The following is a 17,747-nucleotide window of genomic DNA, read 5'->3' as shown; positions in this document are numbered from 1 at the left end:
CTTTTTGGTGTCTTTGTCATATCTTAGTTGGAAGGACCCACCCAATCCCCATCTTGTCCCCATTCTGTGCTGACACCGAAACATGGCATGGTCTCACTGGACAGCAAGGGACAGCCTGGAAGTCAGAGAGGGCACAAAGGCCACCTGGGTTGATGGTCTAAACTGTGGCCATATCTCAGACTCACCTGGATGATGAAAATACACAGCTGCCAGGCCTCATTCCTGGGACTCTGGACTGACCTGGTCCAGGAGAGGCCCAGAAACAGGGAGCCATGTGTTCTGCATCACACAGCAGAGCTTGGACTAGAACCCACAGCTCCTGCTCCCAGTCCAGTGCTCTGCCCCATGTCACACTGCCTTCCTGAACATGAAGAAACACTGACCTGGAAGCCAATAGGAAGCCATGGCCACTTCAGCTGTTCCATCCCTTTCAGCTCCTGGACTTGTTAGGGGACATCTCCTGTCATAGCCCTCCCAGGCCTTGCTCTGAGGGAGGGGGGAATGGAAGAGATCTCAGGAAGCAACCACACAGCAACATGGATGAATCTCAAAAACCTTATGCTAACCAAGGCAGCCAACCCCAAAGAGTAAACCGTACACAATTCCATTCATGTGGAACCCCAGAGAAGATGCATCCTATCTGCAGTGACAGGAGGCATATGAGTGGCTACCTGGGGAAGGGTGACTGCAAGGGGCTGTGAGGTAACGTAAGCACAGACACTGGGGGTTAGGGATCACAGAGGCAAAGAAGTGAGCAATGCCTGCAAGCCGGGACTCCCTCCGACTCCCTGCTCCCCTATAGGCCCTGCTCCAGATTCCTGTCCTCCACAGACCTCCAGATTTATTCTTCTTGAGTGAGCCCTGTCCCCTTGGACCCAAACTGACAGCTAGAGAAACTGAGGCAAAGTCTGCCTTGCAGTGGAAGCCGACAGAATAGACAGCACAAGACCCAGAGGCCATCTCCATAAGCAAGAGGAAAAGGCATTTGTCTGGGGACCATTTGCAGGTCACAGCTTGTCCCAAGGAGCCACATGAGCCTGTGAAGGAGGCATGCCTACCTTCCAGCTCCCAGACTACGCACTGCTTGTAGTCACCTGTCCTCCGTAGGAGGAGGATTTGCGTGGCCTCAAACACTCTTTGCTCAAAACCTCCCATGAGTCACACTACTGAGATGAGAAATGTCCTGCTATTCAAGGGTCCCTTTAATCCCTTCCCAGAACTTCCTGCATTTGCTAATGCTGTCTCCCCCAGCAGAAAGCCCTTCCCCCACCCTCTTCATTAGGATCCCTGCCCTTTCTTCTAGGCAGGTTCGTGTTTTTTCTCCTCCAGGCAGCCCCTTCTGACCTTCCCAGCCCTGGGTGGCCATACTCTCTGTCATATTCAGCACAAGCATCCTGAGACCCTATGTGTGACTTTTCTGTCTCATCCAACTTGGGGTGTTAAGATCTCTGAGGCAGGGATGATGTCTGTGTGTCCTGATGTTACCGCACTGGGCTCATACCATCTCAAAGTGGAGCCATGTATGGCCAGCTCTGTGCAAAGTCCTTCAGTATGAGGCAGGAGCTTTGTGCTTCTCATTTTCACAGATGGAGAAACTCAGGCTTAGAGGGAGAGGATAGACTCACCCAACTTCCCACAGCTTCTGTGTAACTGAACCTTAGACACTATCCCGTGTTCAACATGATGACAGAATTCATCCTTACCATGGGGACTGGAAACAGACCAGACTCAATGTACGAGTTTCCCAGCAGTTTTGCTATGGAGTGAGTCAGGAGCACAAAAATCAAGCCAATTATCTAGTTGCAAACAAAGTCACAAGTTTTACCAGCAGGAACTTCATGAGACAGATTAAGATATGAGTTGCGGCACAGGTGTTTCAAGAAACACAGAGCATTGGGCTGGCCCTTTGTATCTTGTTAAAAAGACAAAGTCAGAAAACATTCGTTAGCCAGATGCATTGATGACGCTGAAAATATAAACCTTACCTACATCAGAATGAAGGTCCTTTCTTGTCATGTTTATACTTATTTTATAACTTGTCATCATGAAATAGAGTAATATCTTGTATGCTAGCTAAAAGTTCTGAGACATGTCAACACATTAACTTTAATGGTTGACATTTTTAAATCTCCCATGGTCCAGAGACACTATCATGTTTGTTTTACTTTATGCTGTGAAAAAATTGTATTTGGCCACTGTATGTTTGTTACAGGGAATTAAATGTTACTTGTCAAGTGACTTGAGAGCATAAAAGAGGCTTTTAGAAAGCACAATGTGGAATCCCAGGTGTCCAGGACAGTGGCTTTCTACTGTATCTGTGCATCTCCTGAGAGCAGTGCAGATAGTGGCTAAAGCCAGGGCTTGTCATGGCTCTGTCACTGTCTTCGCCATCTTGAGCAAGTTACATATTCTCTCTCTGTCTCAACTCTCCTTTAAAATGAAATGATAACAGTTCTATTTCACAGGTAATATAAAACACGTAGACCAGCTTGTTGCTTTGTAAATGTTCAGTGAATTGAGCCACTTTGTCTCGATGTCTGTGTGATATTCTGGTGAGTGAATGTACTGGAATGTCACCATTCACTTACTGATGGATGTGAGGTGTTTCCAGCTGCTGAACAACAGAAGCCCTGAAAAGGGTTATGGGCTATGGAAAGAGGCAAAAAATGAATCACTAAGCTATCATACATTAAGTTAGGTAGAATGACAGACAAACAGCAGGTGGGCAGAGGCACACATCATGGAGTCAGCTGGGGAACAGCTGGAGAAAATGACACTTGAATAGAACTGTGATGGGTGAGAAAGAGCTCTGCACAGAGAGAGCAGCGTGGACTCCAGCAAGGGAACTACAGGCACAAGATCCCAGGGAAGAACGTGGCCCGATCAGGGCGTGGAGGTCCCAGCCCGTGTTGATGGGTTTTAGACTAACAGTCCTTTAAATGGTTAATGTGCCTGTTATGTGAAGGAGCCTGACCCAAAGTTCTAAGACAAAGGAGACAGATGCACAGGGTTTTTCTGCTGCTTTTATGTCACCTGCAGGCCTAAGTGACAAGTCAGTGCTTTTTTAGTAAAAGTAGTTTCTAGTAAGTGACATTCACATCTTTCTCCAGCCTGATTGGTGTGTCCCCAGATCAGGATTGCCCTATGACATTCTTATTGTGGCCAAACTGACTGCACTATCACTGTCTCTTCCACAGGGAGCACAGCGGTGCCTCTGTTCCCACATCTGTCCCCAACACTTGTCATTATCCCACTTTCTCATTGTTTTCCAATTTAATCACTGTAATGAAATCTAATTGTTTCAGTTTTTACTTCCTTGTATTTGTCTCTTTTATAACTCATCTTTTTTTTTTTTCCCCCTGAGGTACTAGGGTTGAACTCAGGGCCTTCACCTTGAACCACTCCACCAGCCCTATTTTTGTGAAGGGTTTTTTGAGATAGGGTCTTGCAAACTATTTGCCCGGGATGGCTTCCAACCATGATCCTCTTGATCTCTACCTCCTGAGTAGCTAGGATTACAGACGTGAGCCACCAGACCAGCCTAGCTCATGTTTTTATATGTTATTCAGTGGGGAAACTGTCTTATTTTATTTTATAAAGAAAGTAAAGTAAAGTAAAACTGTTTAACAGTTTATTCTTTCCCTATGGGGAAAAACCACCATGATTTTGAGTGTCTACCCCACAGGGTTTCCTCCTGTAAGATGCTGATTATTCAAGTCTTTGGTCCAGTTTATGTTGACATGGGCCATCTTTTTCTTGTGAATTATATAAGAATTCTTTATATATGCTAGACATTGATCCTTTGGAGGTTTGCAAATGCATTGCAAGCATATTTTGCCAGGGGTCTAGTAACCTTTCCTACTGTGTTTTAGTTGACAGAAATTTCTTAATTCTTATGTAGTCAAGTTTAGAACTCTTTGCCTTATAGGGCATCATTTCAAAATGCTGTTTGAGATATTCCCTGGGGGACTGGAGGTGTCGCTCAGCAGAAGAATGCATGCTGTGCACTGGTGAGGCCTGGTGTTCAATCCCCAGCACCAAAAAAACGAACAAACCAAAAAGCTGATCAGAAACATATTCCCCTGTCTTCTATCAGCTTTATGCTTTTCATGTGGCAATCCCATTTATAGCTCATCTTTTCTTCATTGACAATTTTATTATCATATTATTGGGATAATATGGGAGTACATTGGGACATTTACAAAATTTCTTATACTGTGTCATAGTATAGACATCATCCCTCTTTACCCCCTTCTCCCCCCAGCTCATCCTTTCATATGGCAATAATTGGGGATTCTGTCTGATTTTACTCACATTTGTGCATGCCTATTTGTTGTTTTTGTTCTTTCTTTCTTTTTTTATTTGGTGGGACTGGGGTTTGAACTCAGGCACCAGTTGCTTAGACCTGTATTCCTATGTACTCAGGAGGCATCTAGGGGATCAAGGGGATCAAGGTTCAAAGTCGGCCTGGGCAAAAAGTTTGCAAGACCCTATCTCAAAAGTACCCAGCACAAATCAAGCCTGGCAGAATAGCTCAAGTGATCGGGCTCCTGCCTACAAATGTGAGGCCCTGAGTTCAAACCCCAATACCAACCACACAAAAATTCCTCACCCCAGTATTGTATAAATATTTGCTAATAATTTATTTGAAATCATATGTAGATTTGGGGGGGTGTTATTGTTTGTGCTTTCATTTTGGTTTGTTTTTTGATTTTTTTGAGATAGCATCTCACTCTGTAGACTCAGATGGACCTGGAACTTGAAATGCTCCTGCCTCAGCCTTCTAAGTGCTGAGACTACAGGCATGCACCATGATGTTCAGCTGAAATCATACATGGTTTTAATGGCTAGTTAGTTAGTCTCTTTGGGATTTATCTTTGGGATGTTTGGGATCTAACTTTATTTCAAATGATAAGGAAGTTTTTCCAATAACGAATAGTCTGTCCTTTCAGCACTGATTCAAAATACTCCCTTTATTGTACACTAAAATTCTATAAAGACCAAAGGGCTGTTCCTAGGCTCTGCTTTGTTTGTGGAAGGTACTGGAATCCAGAGGTTGCTGCAAAGAATGGAGCACATTTGATGCATTTTAGCAGGAGAGTGACAGGCTCAGGGGTGCTCGCCAAGCTCCAGTCACGGGGCTGCAGACCCGCCACGGCGTAGCTATGGACAGGTGAAAAGGTGGCGAGAGGCCCCTGGGCCTCTTGAGGGATAAAGGTAAGGGTATCCTAACTGGCAGTGGAGACCCAATTGAGCTGCCAAGAGGAACATACTTCTCAATATTGGGTCATCCGAGGGCAAAGGCTGCTTGGAGAGGCAGTTACTGGTCACCCCATCAGTGGTAGTCAGGAACAGGCCCTGGGGAGACAGCTGGAGACACTGGCCTCAGTCTAGAAAGTGAGGGGCTCTGAGGAGCTCTGAGGACCCAGGTTCCCTGCTCACAGGAAGAAGGGGTATGGGGTGGAAAGGAGCCTCATCCCTCCATCTGTTTGCAGAGCCAGCGTAAGAATAGCCACGCAGAAGGAGTTCTGGGGGAAGGGGCAGCTGAAGGACATGACTTGGAGTGGCCATTGTGTCCCTAGAGTGGGGCTTCTGCTTCCATTGTGTGCTCCTTTTGGAAGACAGGGGGTTAGGCAGCCCTTACTCTGTTGCTTTGCCTCTTTGGCTGGCTTTCCTTACTCACCTCCCACCCCACTTCCCCAGAATCCTTCCTGCACCCTCCTTCCAGCTCCCTCCTGCACCACTGCAAGTCCACACTGGAGGCTTGGCCAATTAATTCAGCCCTCTTCTCCCCTCCCTCAAGAATGACTTCTGTGGTCTCCTGTTACTGGATGAGTGGTCTAAGGAGACCCTGGTTCAGAAGATTTCAGGTACTTGCATTCCACAAGAAAAGCATTCAGGTCAGACACCAAAATGTAGTGAAAATGATAGTACAGTTTATTGAAGGTGAGGGTGAGGCACACCAAGGGAAAGTAGTAGGCTCTGGCCAGATGGCACAGAAGTGCTGATCTCTCTTTTAAAGGGCCTTTATAAGTTGAAAAGGCAAAGGAAAAATCTGGGCAGCCTTTGCAGAATGGGCTAGGGTGATTGACAAGTTTGCTTGACAAGGTCTCCTCATACAGCACTCTGTGCAGGTACTTAGGCTAATTCTCAGGTATTTTAATTGCATGTATGAGGTGTGATCGATCTTCATGCTTTAAGCAGAGGGCTTTTACCTGAGAGGTAATCAAGGGTGGAATTCCCCATAAGCCTTCCTGTTTTACAACTTACAACTGCGAAGGATTTACATTGAAGAAGACTCAACTGCTAAGATTTTACTACCACTGCAGAGGACGACACTGAGCTGAGACCAGGAGTTTAGGATGAAATGCACTTGGAAGAGTCTCAAGGTGCTGGCATCCCATGGTGATTTTTCCTATTCCTCTTACTAGGCTGCCTCACTTCCAGAACTCTCCCAGAACAAAGGCAGAAAGTGCCTTCCAGCACATCCATCCATTCAGTCCACTGGGGAGAGGTCACAGCGCTCTTCCTCCATCAGAGGTGCCAGGGAGGTGTGGAGGAGGGACGCAACAACTACCTCACCTGCCCTCAGCCTCCAATTCAATTGATTTAATCCAAGTAAATGGGTAAGACAAGGCCCTGCTTTTGAGGCAATTGCCAGAATAGATCTTGGTTTATTGGAAATAGTTGGTGAATGGAGGGGAAGGGGGCCAGGGACAGGAGATACTTCACACTCACAGGACAGTATAGCTCTGTATATTGGGTTGCCACAGCAATTCCTGGATTCACTATCTACCATTTTGCCTCCATCTCCCTCCTCATTTCTTAACTTCTGGCTCTATTCCCCCCGTCTACATGGTTCCCACCCCTCCTTCTAATTGAGTCCCTGCTTCAACATCAGTCAGCCTTTGGTCATGTCACATTCCTGCTCAGAAACCATTAATGGGCCTGGTGAGGTGGTTCACACCTATAATCCCAGCACTTGGGAGGCTGAGGCAGGAGATCTCAAGTCCCAGGCCAACCTGGGCTGCATAGCAAGACCATCTCTCAAAAACAAACAAACAAAAAAGCCATCCATGACTTCCCATTGCCTAGAGAGTCCATCCAAGGCCAATATAGATCCTTCACATTTGGGAAGACCCATGGTTTATAGAGGTCTGTCCCACAACTAAGAACTGGCCAGGGACAGAAAAGAATGTGGCGGGTCCTACTCTCTTTCCAGATTTGTTCCTTCACAAACCCTACCTTCTCTCTGCCCAGTGTGTCCCAATCTCTTGCCTCCCCTGTTCTCCCACACAATTCACTACTCAGACATGGGGCAATTTGCATACCCTGCTTTCAGCCTCCCTGCCCTGGTCCATGCTGTTCCTTCCTCCTTAGGTGCATTTTTCTCCTATCATCAGCTGTCGAAATCCTATCCATCTCTTAGACCCACTTTGGTTGCCGCCTCCTCCATGAAGCCTTCTTGAAGCCATTCTTTTCTCTCCATCGGAAGCCAGTGTCCCTCTTCTGTGCTCCCTAAGCAGTTCTCAGTTGTATGACAGACCACTATAATCCACTCTGTAATCCTTCCAAGTGTGAAAGATTTATGTTGATCCTTCTAGGATATTCTATCACATAGGGAGACCCAGACCCCAGAGAGGCTGAGGGCTTGGATGCATTTGGTTCCCCAGGTAGACTGTCAGAAACTTTGAGCCTGGAATTTCATCTCTTAGCCGCATGTATACAGTAAGCACATACTAGATGCATAGACTAAGTTGAATTTGCAGAGTCTGCTGAGGGGTATGGGCGCTGCATTTGTGTACTTGGCAGTAGGGTGCTTGGTAGGGTGGGGAAGGAAGCTACCAGGACAGCCTGTCCTCTCTCTGGAGGGCCGGGCATGTAAAAAGGTCCCACAGACACCACCAACTGGGTTCCATCCATCCCTGCGTTCAGGTTCAGATCTTGCCCTCCGTTCCATAAAATCATTCCTATCTATGGGCCAGAAAAGCCGGTTGTGGGGCCTCAGGCAAGAGCTCAGGCAGGAAACTCCCAGTGTAGAGTCCAGCAGCTGAGCAGGCAGAGCCACCCCTGTCAGGTCCATGAGCCAACCCCAGGCACAGATAAGAATCATCAGGGTGGGGCCGCTGCATCCTCCAAGGTGTGGGGGACCAACAGAGGCTGGGCACTCCCTCTCCCCACCTGGCCTCCCAAGAGGCAGGCAGAAGGGTGGCCCTGAACCTTTTCCCAGCAAGGCTGGTACAATTGTCTCCTTTCTTCACCCTCTAATATAGGGACCTGGACCTGGTACCTTGCCTCTTGTGGGGTGAGGTGTCAAGTCATGGGACTGAAGTGGGGAAGGAAGGAAGGCCATCCCTCAGAGAGGCATCTGTGATTCATGACCAGCATGAGCAGGAGAGATGGGGCTTTTCCAAACCACGATTGGGCTAACCCTGGAGTCATAGGGTCCAGCATCCTCCTCCACCACCCTCTGTGCTTTTGGATAGCCTGGTCACTCTGAGTGACTCAGGTGCAGACTAACGACCCCAAAAGCTACAGCCCTGGCTGCATTTCCAGGATCTGAAGACTTATGGTTGCCATGGTACTGAGAGACCAAGGCCCAGGTACCCTATCTTTCTACCCACCATAGCCACTCCCTGGCCAATGCCAGCCACTGACTGCCCAGAGGCAGCCAGGAGGGTGGAGCTCTGAGTCAGAGTATAAGTTCCTGATCTTGCCACCCAGCTGGAGAGGCGCCACCATGCTCCAGAGGCAGATGCCTGTTTGGGTCTCCCATTCCCTGCCAGACCCATGCCAAGAGGAAGATGGCAAGTGCTTGGCCACCTGTGCCTTGAAGGTGAGGGTTACAATGCTGGGAAACTGGGGCTGGACACTGAAGGCCAGGGAGACATGGCTAGGAGGTGAGGGGTAGGGGCAGGAAGCCAAGAGCAGGAGACAAGCCCCAGGGAGGGCTGGTAAACCTTGTACCCTTAAGAGACGTTGGCTTTCTACCCAGCACCTGGGGAAAGTGGTTTAGTCCAGGTCAGGGCTCCTGAGAGGATGGTCCAGCTCAGATTACCACAAGCTCCACGAAGCTCCATGCAGTGACAGGGCCATCCTGGGGCCATGCTAGCACCCAATGCTCACTAAAGCCAGGAGGCTCCACATGGGGCCTGGCCTGGGTGAGAGTGGGTGTTAACCCTGTGGACAACCTAAACTTCTATGCCTCACGAGTGTGTGGTGTGGTGAAACACTGGAGACATTGCTAGTTTGTTGCTGTCAGCCAAAAAGCAGCTCCCCTGGATTTGCAGTCAAAGTTTTTGGGTGGGCCCATCCAACCCCTAGCATCCTCACAGGGAGGCCTGTGGGCCATGGGTCTGGTTGCTAGTGCTTGAGACAAATCCACCTCAGTCTTCCTGCGTGGGTGATAAGGAGATACCCATAGCCTCTCAACTGACAGTAGACACGCCACGGGGTGGCAGTCAGCTGGCTCCTGAGGGCAGCAACTTCTTCCTCATTAACTCTCGAGGCTCTCGTCCTCCCCCACTAAATGGGTGAAGGAGAGCAGTGACTCTTGTCTATTAGGATGAGAGGTGGAGACCCAGGTCAGTTTCCAAGCTCCATGCTGCTTGGTGACCGGTGGCCCTGCTACCCTGGCCAGGACAGACATTACTTCCTGGGTTTCCTACAGGGCTCTAGTGACTGCAAGAGTCTCTGGTTGGCACTTGTCCCTGTCTCTGAAGCCTGGTTGAGATTCCAGAAACTTGGGCTAGGACAGCTCTGCCACAGAGGGAACCACCTTACCTTGAAGGGGGTAGTAAAGCAACTGAGTGCTGAGGACTCAGAATGTGGTTCTCAGAGCCCCTCCACGAGCTGTGCTTGTCCCTCTTGGGTCCTGGAAGGTCACTGTGTCACTTCTTGCCCTGACCACTCACCCAGCCTGGGTGATAAGAAGGAAAACAGCTGTGATAGACCCTCCCAGGTGACTCCTAGTCTGCGATGTTGCTCAGACTAGCTGCAACCTGTTTTGGGGTCCCAAATGTCCCCATCCCAATGACCTCCTTTTAAGGAGGGTGGATGTATCCTGGACAATATCACCAGGCTGGTCTGAGCTCTGACACAGTGTTGCAGGGAACCAAAGGCTACACCCAGTTCTTGCGGGAGCAGGTGGCCTCACCTGCCGAGCCTGCCGTGAGATGCCCTGGGGAGGGGAGCTGTCCTACCTTCTTTAGGTACTCTGGGCCTGGTGGGATGGTTTGGGGAGGGGATGCCTGGTACAGATGGCCAGTTCTGAAACCTGGTGGTCAGAACCTCTACCCTCCCACCCCCACCAGGGAGCCTGACCTGATGAGCTCGTCTGTAACTAAATAGTCTTTTGACTGATTTGTGGCAACAGCTGGACCTTGGGGTACAGGGAGATCCCTGACTTAGGAGCTGCAGGTTTTATTGCTGCCTCTGCCATTAATGAGTCTAGGAGCAGGCTCCTAGGGTTGCTCATGCATGGTGAGAGCTGGCCTCCAGGAGGAAAGCTCACTGACAAGGCGGATTGCTGCACACCTGGGGCCCGAGACCTGGCTCTGTGCTTCTGGCTGTGCGAGTCTGTATAAGACACATTCTGCCTAAGTTGGCGTATGCCTCTGTGTGGCAGAATAATAATACCTTCCTCCTAGGCTGGCCAGGAGGTGAGATAAGAGCCGATGCAAAGCTCCTGGTGCAGGGGCAGGCCCAGCATGCCAGAGAGCAATAAATTTTGTTCCCCACCCCCACCAAAGGTTGAACCTGACCTATAGAATTAAGGGTGGACAGGGGAAGCCCTGGACTGCATAACAGCCAATCTTGAGATTCAAGGAGTCGCCTCTTTTCCATACAAGCTGGCAAGGTCCCAGGTCCTGAGTGCATCTCAAGGAGAAGTGGAGTCCTGGCAGGATCAAACCCAGAGGCCAAGGTCAGCGAGGAGGCTGGGGCTGTGTGTGTTTGCAGCCTGAGCTGTGGGCTTCTCCCTCCACACAACTTCCCAGAAAGCTGCTGTCCAGCCTGTCGTGCTGGGCACAGCTGTCCTGATTATTCAGGAAGCTAAGTACACCTCTGTGATGTTTGACAAATAGTCCTGCCTTGATCACCAGGCCCCTGAGTGCTTTCTCCTCTGTACCCCAGGATCTGTGCTGCATCCTGTGAACAGAAGGATTGTGTCTAGCCCTGTCCTATACTGTAGTTTCATGGTTTGGTGCCTGGCCATGCCTGTTCTTAAATATTAGACTTTCACTGTGATACCAGTCCCAGCCAGAATATCTTATTTCAGGGATAGGCTTATCCAAGTCCCTAAAATTTTGACACTCCCCCTCCATAAAACTTGGGTTCCATAGTCTCATGGGTCTCTGCTTGCCATCCACATAGACTTGGTGCTGTGTCATCTCGAGCACCACTCCTTTAATAGGAATTAAGCTGTTATGGCAAAAGCAAAATCTGTACCTTCTTCCCAAGTCAAGGTCATTTTTCAGTGACCTGGTTCCTAGAGTACATTTGTACCTACATCTAAGACCCATATCCTACTTCCTGCCACCTCTCTTCTCTCTCTCTCTCTCTCTCTCTCTCTCTCTCTCTCTCTCTCTCTCTCATTTATTTGTTTGTGTTTTTATTTTTGGCAGTATTTGGGTTTGAACTCAGGGCTTTGCCCTCTACTGTTTGAGCCACGTCTCTAGTCCCTCTGCTGTGTCTCCAAAACCCTTTCCAGGCTCTATCTCTGTGCCCGCAAAATGTAGAAGCACCTACTGGAGTACTTTGATATTGAGTCTCCCTCTGAATATTCCTGAGCCAGCAGGTGTGATCTGAGACTTGAGGTAGACCACCAAGGAGCCCTCGGTGGGAACTTCTCCAAGGTCCTCAATGGCTGTGATGTGCTCTGGACGCTCATAAAAACAGTGATCATGGGCTGTGTCTGTAGACATGTAGTTAGCAAGAGCACAGTCAGTAGAAGGACTGCCAAGTTTGGGGCTTTGGGACAGTTCAGGGTGAGGAGGAGAAATCTGTCAGGAAAGCTGGTTCTAGGAGAAGACTGAGGCAGAGGACACAAGGACCAGCCACATCTGTCTTCATTTGCCAAGGGCTGCTTCAAGCAAGGTGAGAGGATAGCCGTAGTTATGAAACCAGGTTTAAGAATTAAGTTGGATCCAAACTCAGATTCTAGCAGAGAGCCCTGTGTCAAAGAACTTGCCCCATTTTCTCCCTCTGTAATGTGAGGATGTGGGATGGCTGTAAGGACGAAGCAAGATAATCTATAGAGAAGATGTCACAGAATGTGGTACGTGATAGACCCTGGCGTCTATCAACAGATGGTTGGTCACTAATATTGCCATTATTGTTGCAGAATTGGACAGAATGGGGAGCATTGGGTTAGATGACAGGAGAGAATGATCCCTGAAAGGCAGGAGACCTGGGGCATGGTCCTAAGGAAACTGTGGGTGCTTCTTTCTCCTAGAGCAGACACTCCAGGAGCTAGGCTGGGCCATGACAGTTCTTCCTGGAGGCAGAAGGGCAGTGATGGCTGTGAGGACCCTGGACCCTAAGTTCAAAAGCCCTGTAACACTAGGACATATCCCTAAGCCCTAGGCTGAGGGCTTCACAGCTCCCACCTGTCCCCTAGGTACTCCCTGAGAAAGTGTATAGGGGGGTGGTCCTGCTGAAAGGTGACTTCTGTCTCCTCGCCAGGCCAGACCAGGACTCACTCTCCCCAGGAGTGAGAAATGAGCCCACCAGGCTAGAGAGGTCCAGCCACAGACCACAGGCATGCTTCCAGAACCAGAAGAGAGGTAGTGTGTGTGGCCTGTGGCCCAAGTCACAACATCACAACTAAATACCATTAGAGCAATTTGTTGACCTTGAACATAGTCAGGATTTTAGAGTTAATCTCACAAAAGGAATGTGTGGGCCATATAGGACTGACTGTCAGTCTCATTCTTGTTCTGATTTTGAGTCAGCTGTTGGGGAGAGGAGAAGAGACCCTGGAATTACATGTCTGTCTCTGGGACTAAATAACTCAGTTTTCCGAGAATCATTGTGCCATTGCTACTGGTTAGAATGAAGCCCCAGAAAAGTCTGGAAGGACAAATAGCAAAACAATAGCACTGACTATCTCTAAGAGGTGGATTATGGGGACTCTTTTTTGGTTTGTTTCCACCGAACTTTGTTTTCTGCAAATCTCAACCCTCTTTAAAGAGAATTGCTTGTCCTGAAAAGGTACCAAGTGATTCTAGCAGTGCAGAGGGGCATATGTTGGGTGAAAAGCCAAGGCTTCAGTTTAGTGATCTCCACAAACAGTCACTGGTGGGCTGGGGAGTCAATGTTTGTCATGGGCTCAGGAACAGTACCAAAAGTGGACCAGGCCTAGGTACCACACAGGGAAAGAGCTTCCAGTGTGAGGTTCAAACAGAAAAGGCCCCAACTGAAAAGCGAGAACAAGACACCCAAAGAGAATAGGCAGGAAGTTTCCACAATTTGCTCACTCAGAGAGGGACAAGGAGGTAAGCCTTCCATCTCAGCAGCTTTGCTCTCCGAAAGGTCAGGAGTGGCCTCCAGAGTCCAGAGTCATAGTAGACTGTGGGGAGCTTCTAGGTCTAGGGAGATTTAAGCTGAGCAGAAGTCTATGGCTGGTGTGTCCTACTGTCTTTTTAAACTCTCTGCCTGCCCTCTGCCCAGGATTCACCTTGGCTCCCAGCATCTAATATAGGGTCTGGTTTGCAGTAGCTGCTCAAAAATGCCACCTGAAAGTCAAGGGATAGGGAGAAGTGGTGACAAGTGGCCTGAACTCTAGATGACACATCATTACAGAGGCTCAGAAAGGGATGAATGGCCACTTTGAAACCTGGGGCAGGGAGCAGTGGGCAAAAGGGGACTGGGCAGAGAGCTGCAGTCTCTCCATAGGCAGAGGAGGTGGTGCCAGGACACTGTAGCTGTGGGATAAAGAAGCTGGTGAGATAGGAAGCAAAAAGTAACTGGACCAGAGGAAGACAAAGATGAACCACACTGACATGTGTGAGTCTGAGGGTGGGGCCTTCAGAAGCCACTCCCACTGCCCCAGATCCTGGCTAAGGCAGGTGTGGGGCTTATTTGAGGGGCTGAGCTTCAGCAGGCAGAAGGTGAAGCATTAGCAGGGTTCAGGGTATATCCACACCCCAGCCATTAGGACCAAGCACTATGGGAGAGGCAGAACTCCAGGGCTCCAGGGCCTGGGGTTAGCAAAACCGGCAGAGGCCTCTGACAGGCATCAGTCATCAAATGGAGGATTACTTGAGGTTTTGCCTTCATGAAAGAGAGGCCATTGCACAGTAGCCAAGATGTCACAAGTATCAATAGCACAACACAATGAAGACCCAGGAGGCAGATTGTTAACTGGGAGGGAGAAATACAGGAAGATGTTGGGGTGGATACTCTGGGGAAGAGGCTCAAAGGCCCTGCTCCAAGGTTAAGCAACAGGGTGGTGGTGAGCACCTGGCACAAGGGTCCCAAGGGACCTGGAGTTTGGGGTTGATGGGTGTCTGTCATCCTTCCCAGCCACACTGCATCTGCCTCTTGAGAAAGCTGTCATCTTGGGTGGGCAAGGGAAATTTTACTCTGTGTTGGGTGGGAATAAGAAGTTTTTCAAAGAAGGAGAGTGGAACCACCTAAGGACTCCCTTGGTATTCGTGTTCCTTCTGTGCTTGGGGCCAGAACATTCGTTCACTCACTCATTAGACAAACATTTATTGAGCCCCTTCTATATATAAGCATGCCACAAGTACTAGTTTACAAAGATGAAAAACCAGACAGGATCCCAATCTCTTAGGAGCTTCTAGAACCTTCCAAGCAGGAGGGAAGACAGCTACCCAAGCCGACAATGGCAAAACAGCATGGAGGTTGCTATAATAAAAATGGGGAGGGAGGCACATGGTGGGAAGTCTTATCAAGGTCACTGGCCTTGCAGTGATGCTGGAAGAATGAGTCCAGTGTCCTCTCAACCCACAGGATGGACTGTCTCCGTGCCACTGGTTGACAGTGAGGGTCATCCGCATGAAAAATGTCCGACAGGCTGATATGGGTGAGTACCCTCCTCTCTCCCCTCCTTCTTCTCTGCTAATGGGGTCTGGATAGAAAGAGGCCCTGGCTGGAGAAATGGTCAGGTGTGTTTCCACACGTACGTGTGTGTGTGTGTGCTCTCTACTGTAGTTGTATTGAAGGTTTGGGGGTTTATGTCATTCTCAGGGCCTTCACTCTTGCCATCACCCTGGCACTATCAGCTCTGCAGACTCTGCCTGGTCTGTCCTCCACTCTCTCTACCCCACTTTCTCCTCCCAGTGTCCATTTCCAGAGCACCAGCTTCTCACACTCCTGCTTCTCCATGAGTTTAAGGGATGTCACGTTGAAGTAGGAAAGGCATTGTGGCACCAGATTCCAAGCGCCTTCTCTGGATGTGGATCCCAAATTGACTGGGGCCATGCCAGAGCCCATAGCAGCCAGCTCTGAAGGCCAGTGTCTGGGATGTGGTTGGACTTACACTGTTAGGTAGTATCATCTCCTAGCCTGGCTTCCCCTTCATCCTGGCTCTTGCTGCATTCCCAGGCCACAGGGACCCAGGGAGGCCTCTGCTTCAGGAAGAAATGAAGGCATCAGAGTGGGCAGGATATGTCACACACCTGTCTTTGGGGTGGCTTTCAGGAGATAAGCCCCTCCCCATGCTGCCTTCTGGGGAAGAAGCTTGGCTCCTCCAGGGAGAGGAAGCCCCAGGTTCAAGACCCATAGCTATGGGATTGTCCACACTCACTGATGACTACACAGTCGTAACTTAAGGTCCACAGGATCCCCAAGGGCTAGGGAGGGCCTGAGGGGACAGAGAAACACAGTGCCATTGTGCTGAGTGCACATTTTAACAAGGGACAACATCAACGTCCACAGTAGTTATAGAATAACAGAAGATGGCAATCCAGTCTTGTCACTACAGAACTTAGAGCTAGAGAACACAGATCTGGTTGAGCCAACAAAGGGGCACTGAGGGCCCAGTGTCTGACAGGGACAAGATGTAAGTATCCAGAGACCAGGATCCTGGCCTGAGGAGAGGCCATCCTGAGAGAGAATACATTTCCTGAATACCTGCTGTGGCTGGCTGCTCCAGATGTCCAAACATCATTTTTTTTTTTTTTGTGGTACCAGGGTTTGAACTCAGTACCTACACCTTGAGCCACTCCACCAGCTCTTTTTTTGTGAAGGTATTTTTCGAGATAGGGTCTCACACACTTTTTGCCTGGGCTGGCTTCAAACCTCCTAAACTCTGCCTTCTGAGTAACTAGGATTACAGGCGTGAGCCACCAGCACCCAGCCCTCCAAACACCATTTGATCCTCCCAACAACCTGAGGGGTATCCATGGGAAGCCCATGTTGCATATGAGGAGTTAATGATTGTCTGCAGTGGAAGTAGTGTTTGATTCCAGATCTGGAGAGCTGGGGAAAACATGGGACAGGCAGGGGAGGGAGGCTGGAGCCAGTTGGTGGACAGCCTGGAAGTTAGGCAGATGAGAGATCTGATGGTCTCCAAGTGACTGGGTGACTGAGTTCCTGAGGAAGGCATTGTGTGACTTCCCGAGAGCAGATCCTTTGGAGCACCCATGGGAGAGGCTGGGAACTTGTGATATAGGGGTGAGTGTAGAGGGTGGAGGAGGGAAAGCCCTTCAAGCCTCAGAGACAGCAAAGGGAACAAGCAGGATGCAGATAGAGCCTCTGGAGGGTGAGGTGTCCAGGGCCCATGCCAACAGGAGCCGTCCCAGCAAGTGTCAAGCTGGGGCCTGTGCCTGCCAAGCAGCTGGCAGGGATCTTTCTGTGGGCTTCTTGGGGGCTTTCTCAGGCTCAATAAGTGAGTGATTTGAGGAGCCAGAAAGGATCCCCTGGGCCAGGGCTACAGCCTCCTTGCCTTTCCTGTCCATGCTGTGGTGGGTACTTACCTCACTCACCTCACTCCCTCTTGGGCAGAGGTTGTCCCTCCCCTCAGGGACAGCCCCAGCTCCCAAATGCCTTCCTCCAGCTCTTCCTGAGGTGTGTCTGCCCCAACTCCTCGAGTCACCCTGACTGTATACTCTCTCTGCATGCCTGCACCTGTGTTCTAGAGCTCTCATTGTTCAGGGTTCTTCCGCCTTCTCCCTGACACATTTGTCCCCAGCATCTGGCAGCTGGCAGCACAGGCAGTAGTCTGGCTTTTTCAACCTCATCTTCCCCATCACCACATACCCCTCTGGCATGCAGGCTGCGTTGGGGTATCCTCTTTGGGAACCTCCTTATTGTTTGCACATTCCTCATTCCCCCTAAGGAAGGTGTATTTGGCATCTGAGGGTCCAGGCCCTGGTCACATCAGGTTTGGACTCCATGATTGTCATGGGCTCAGCCATGTCTCTGTCTTCCCCTGGGTTATGTTGGAGACTTATTGCAATGCTTTTCAGATCCTGGGACACTCCTGCTTGAAGTCACCTTCTAGCTTGAATCAAAAGAAATGGCTCTCTGGTTTAGGCCTCTAGCCCATACCTTTGTTCCCCAAGATTTTGAAGAGGCTAACAGCAGAGAGTTCACCAAGAGCTAAAAGAGCACTTGGGTCCAGCTCGGGGCTAGGACTGGTAGACAGTCCAGAAACATCCCAGTCATCAGAAGTTTCTATTCTTCTTGGGAAAGAAAACTAAAATCCAAGCCAGCACCCAAGGGGTATCAGGTAGGTGTCTGTGGGAGCACTGGGGAGACGATGTTCTGAACATATATGA

General features: G+C 49.5%; 1 protein-coding gene across 4 annotated transcripts in view; it reads left to right on the top strand.

Annotated features, from left to right (window-relative positions):
* The window catches only part of Pla2g4e (phospholipase A2 group IVE), a 61,879-nt gene that overhangs the window by 16,370 nt on the left and 27,762 nt on the right, over positions 1-17,747 (top strand). For 2 of the 4 annotated variants that reach the window (XM_074065734.1, XM_074065733.1), the window contains one exon: positions 14,977-15,049. In XM_074065734.1, coding sequence (XP_073921835.1) covers positions 14,977-15,049 — 73 coding nt within the window. Of the gene's footprint in view, positions 1-6,431; positions 6,627-8,710; positions 8,837-14,976; positions 15,050-17,747 lie in introns of those variants that run through there. The other 2 variants (XM_074065736.1, XM_074065735.1) reach the window with 2 other exon arrangements.

The sequence above is a fragment of the Castor canadensis genome, chromosome 2 (genome assembly GCF_047511655.1).
Source record: "Castor canadensis chromosome 2, mCasCan1.hap1v2, whole genome shotgun sequence".
NCBI lineage: Eukaryota > Metazoa > Chordata > Mammalia > Rodentia > Castoridae > Castor > Castor canadensis.
The sequence above is the reverse complement of the archived record's forward strand: the minus strand, read 5'-3'. Positions and strand labels throughout refer to the sequence as shown.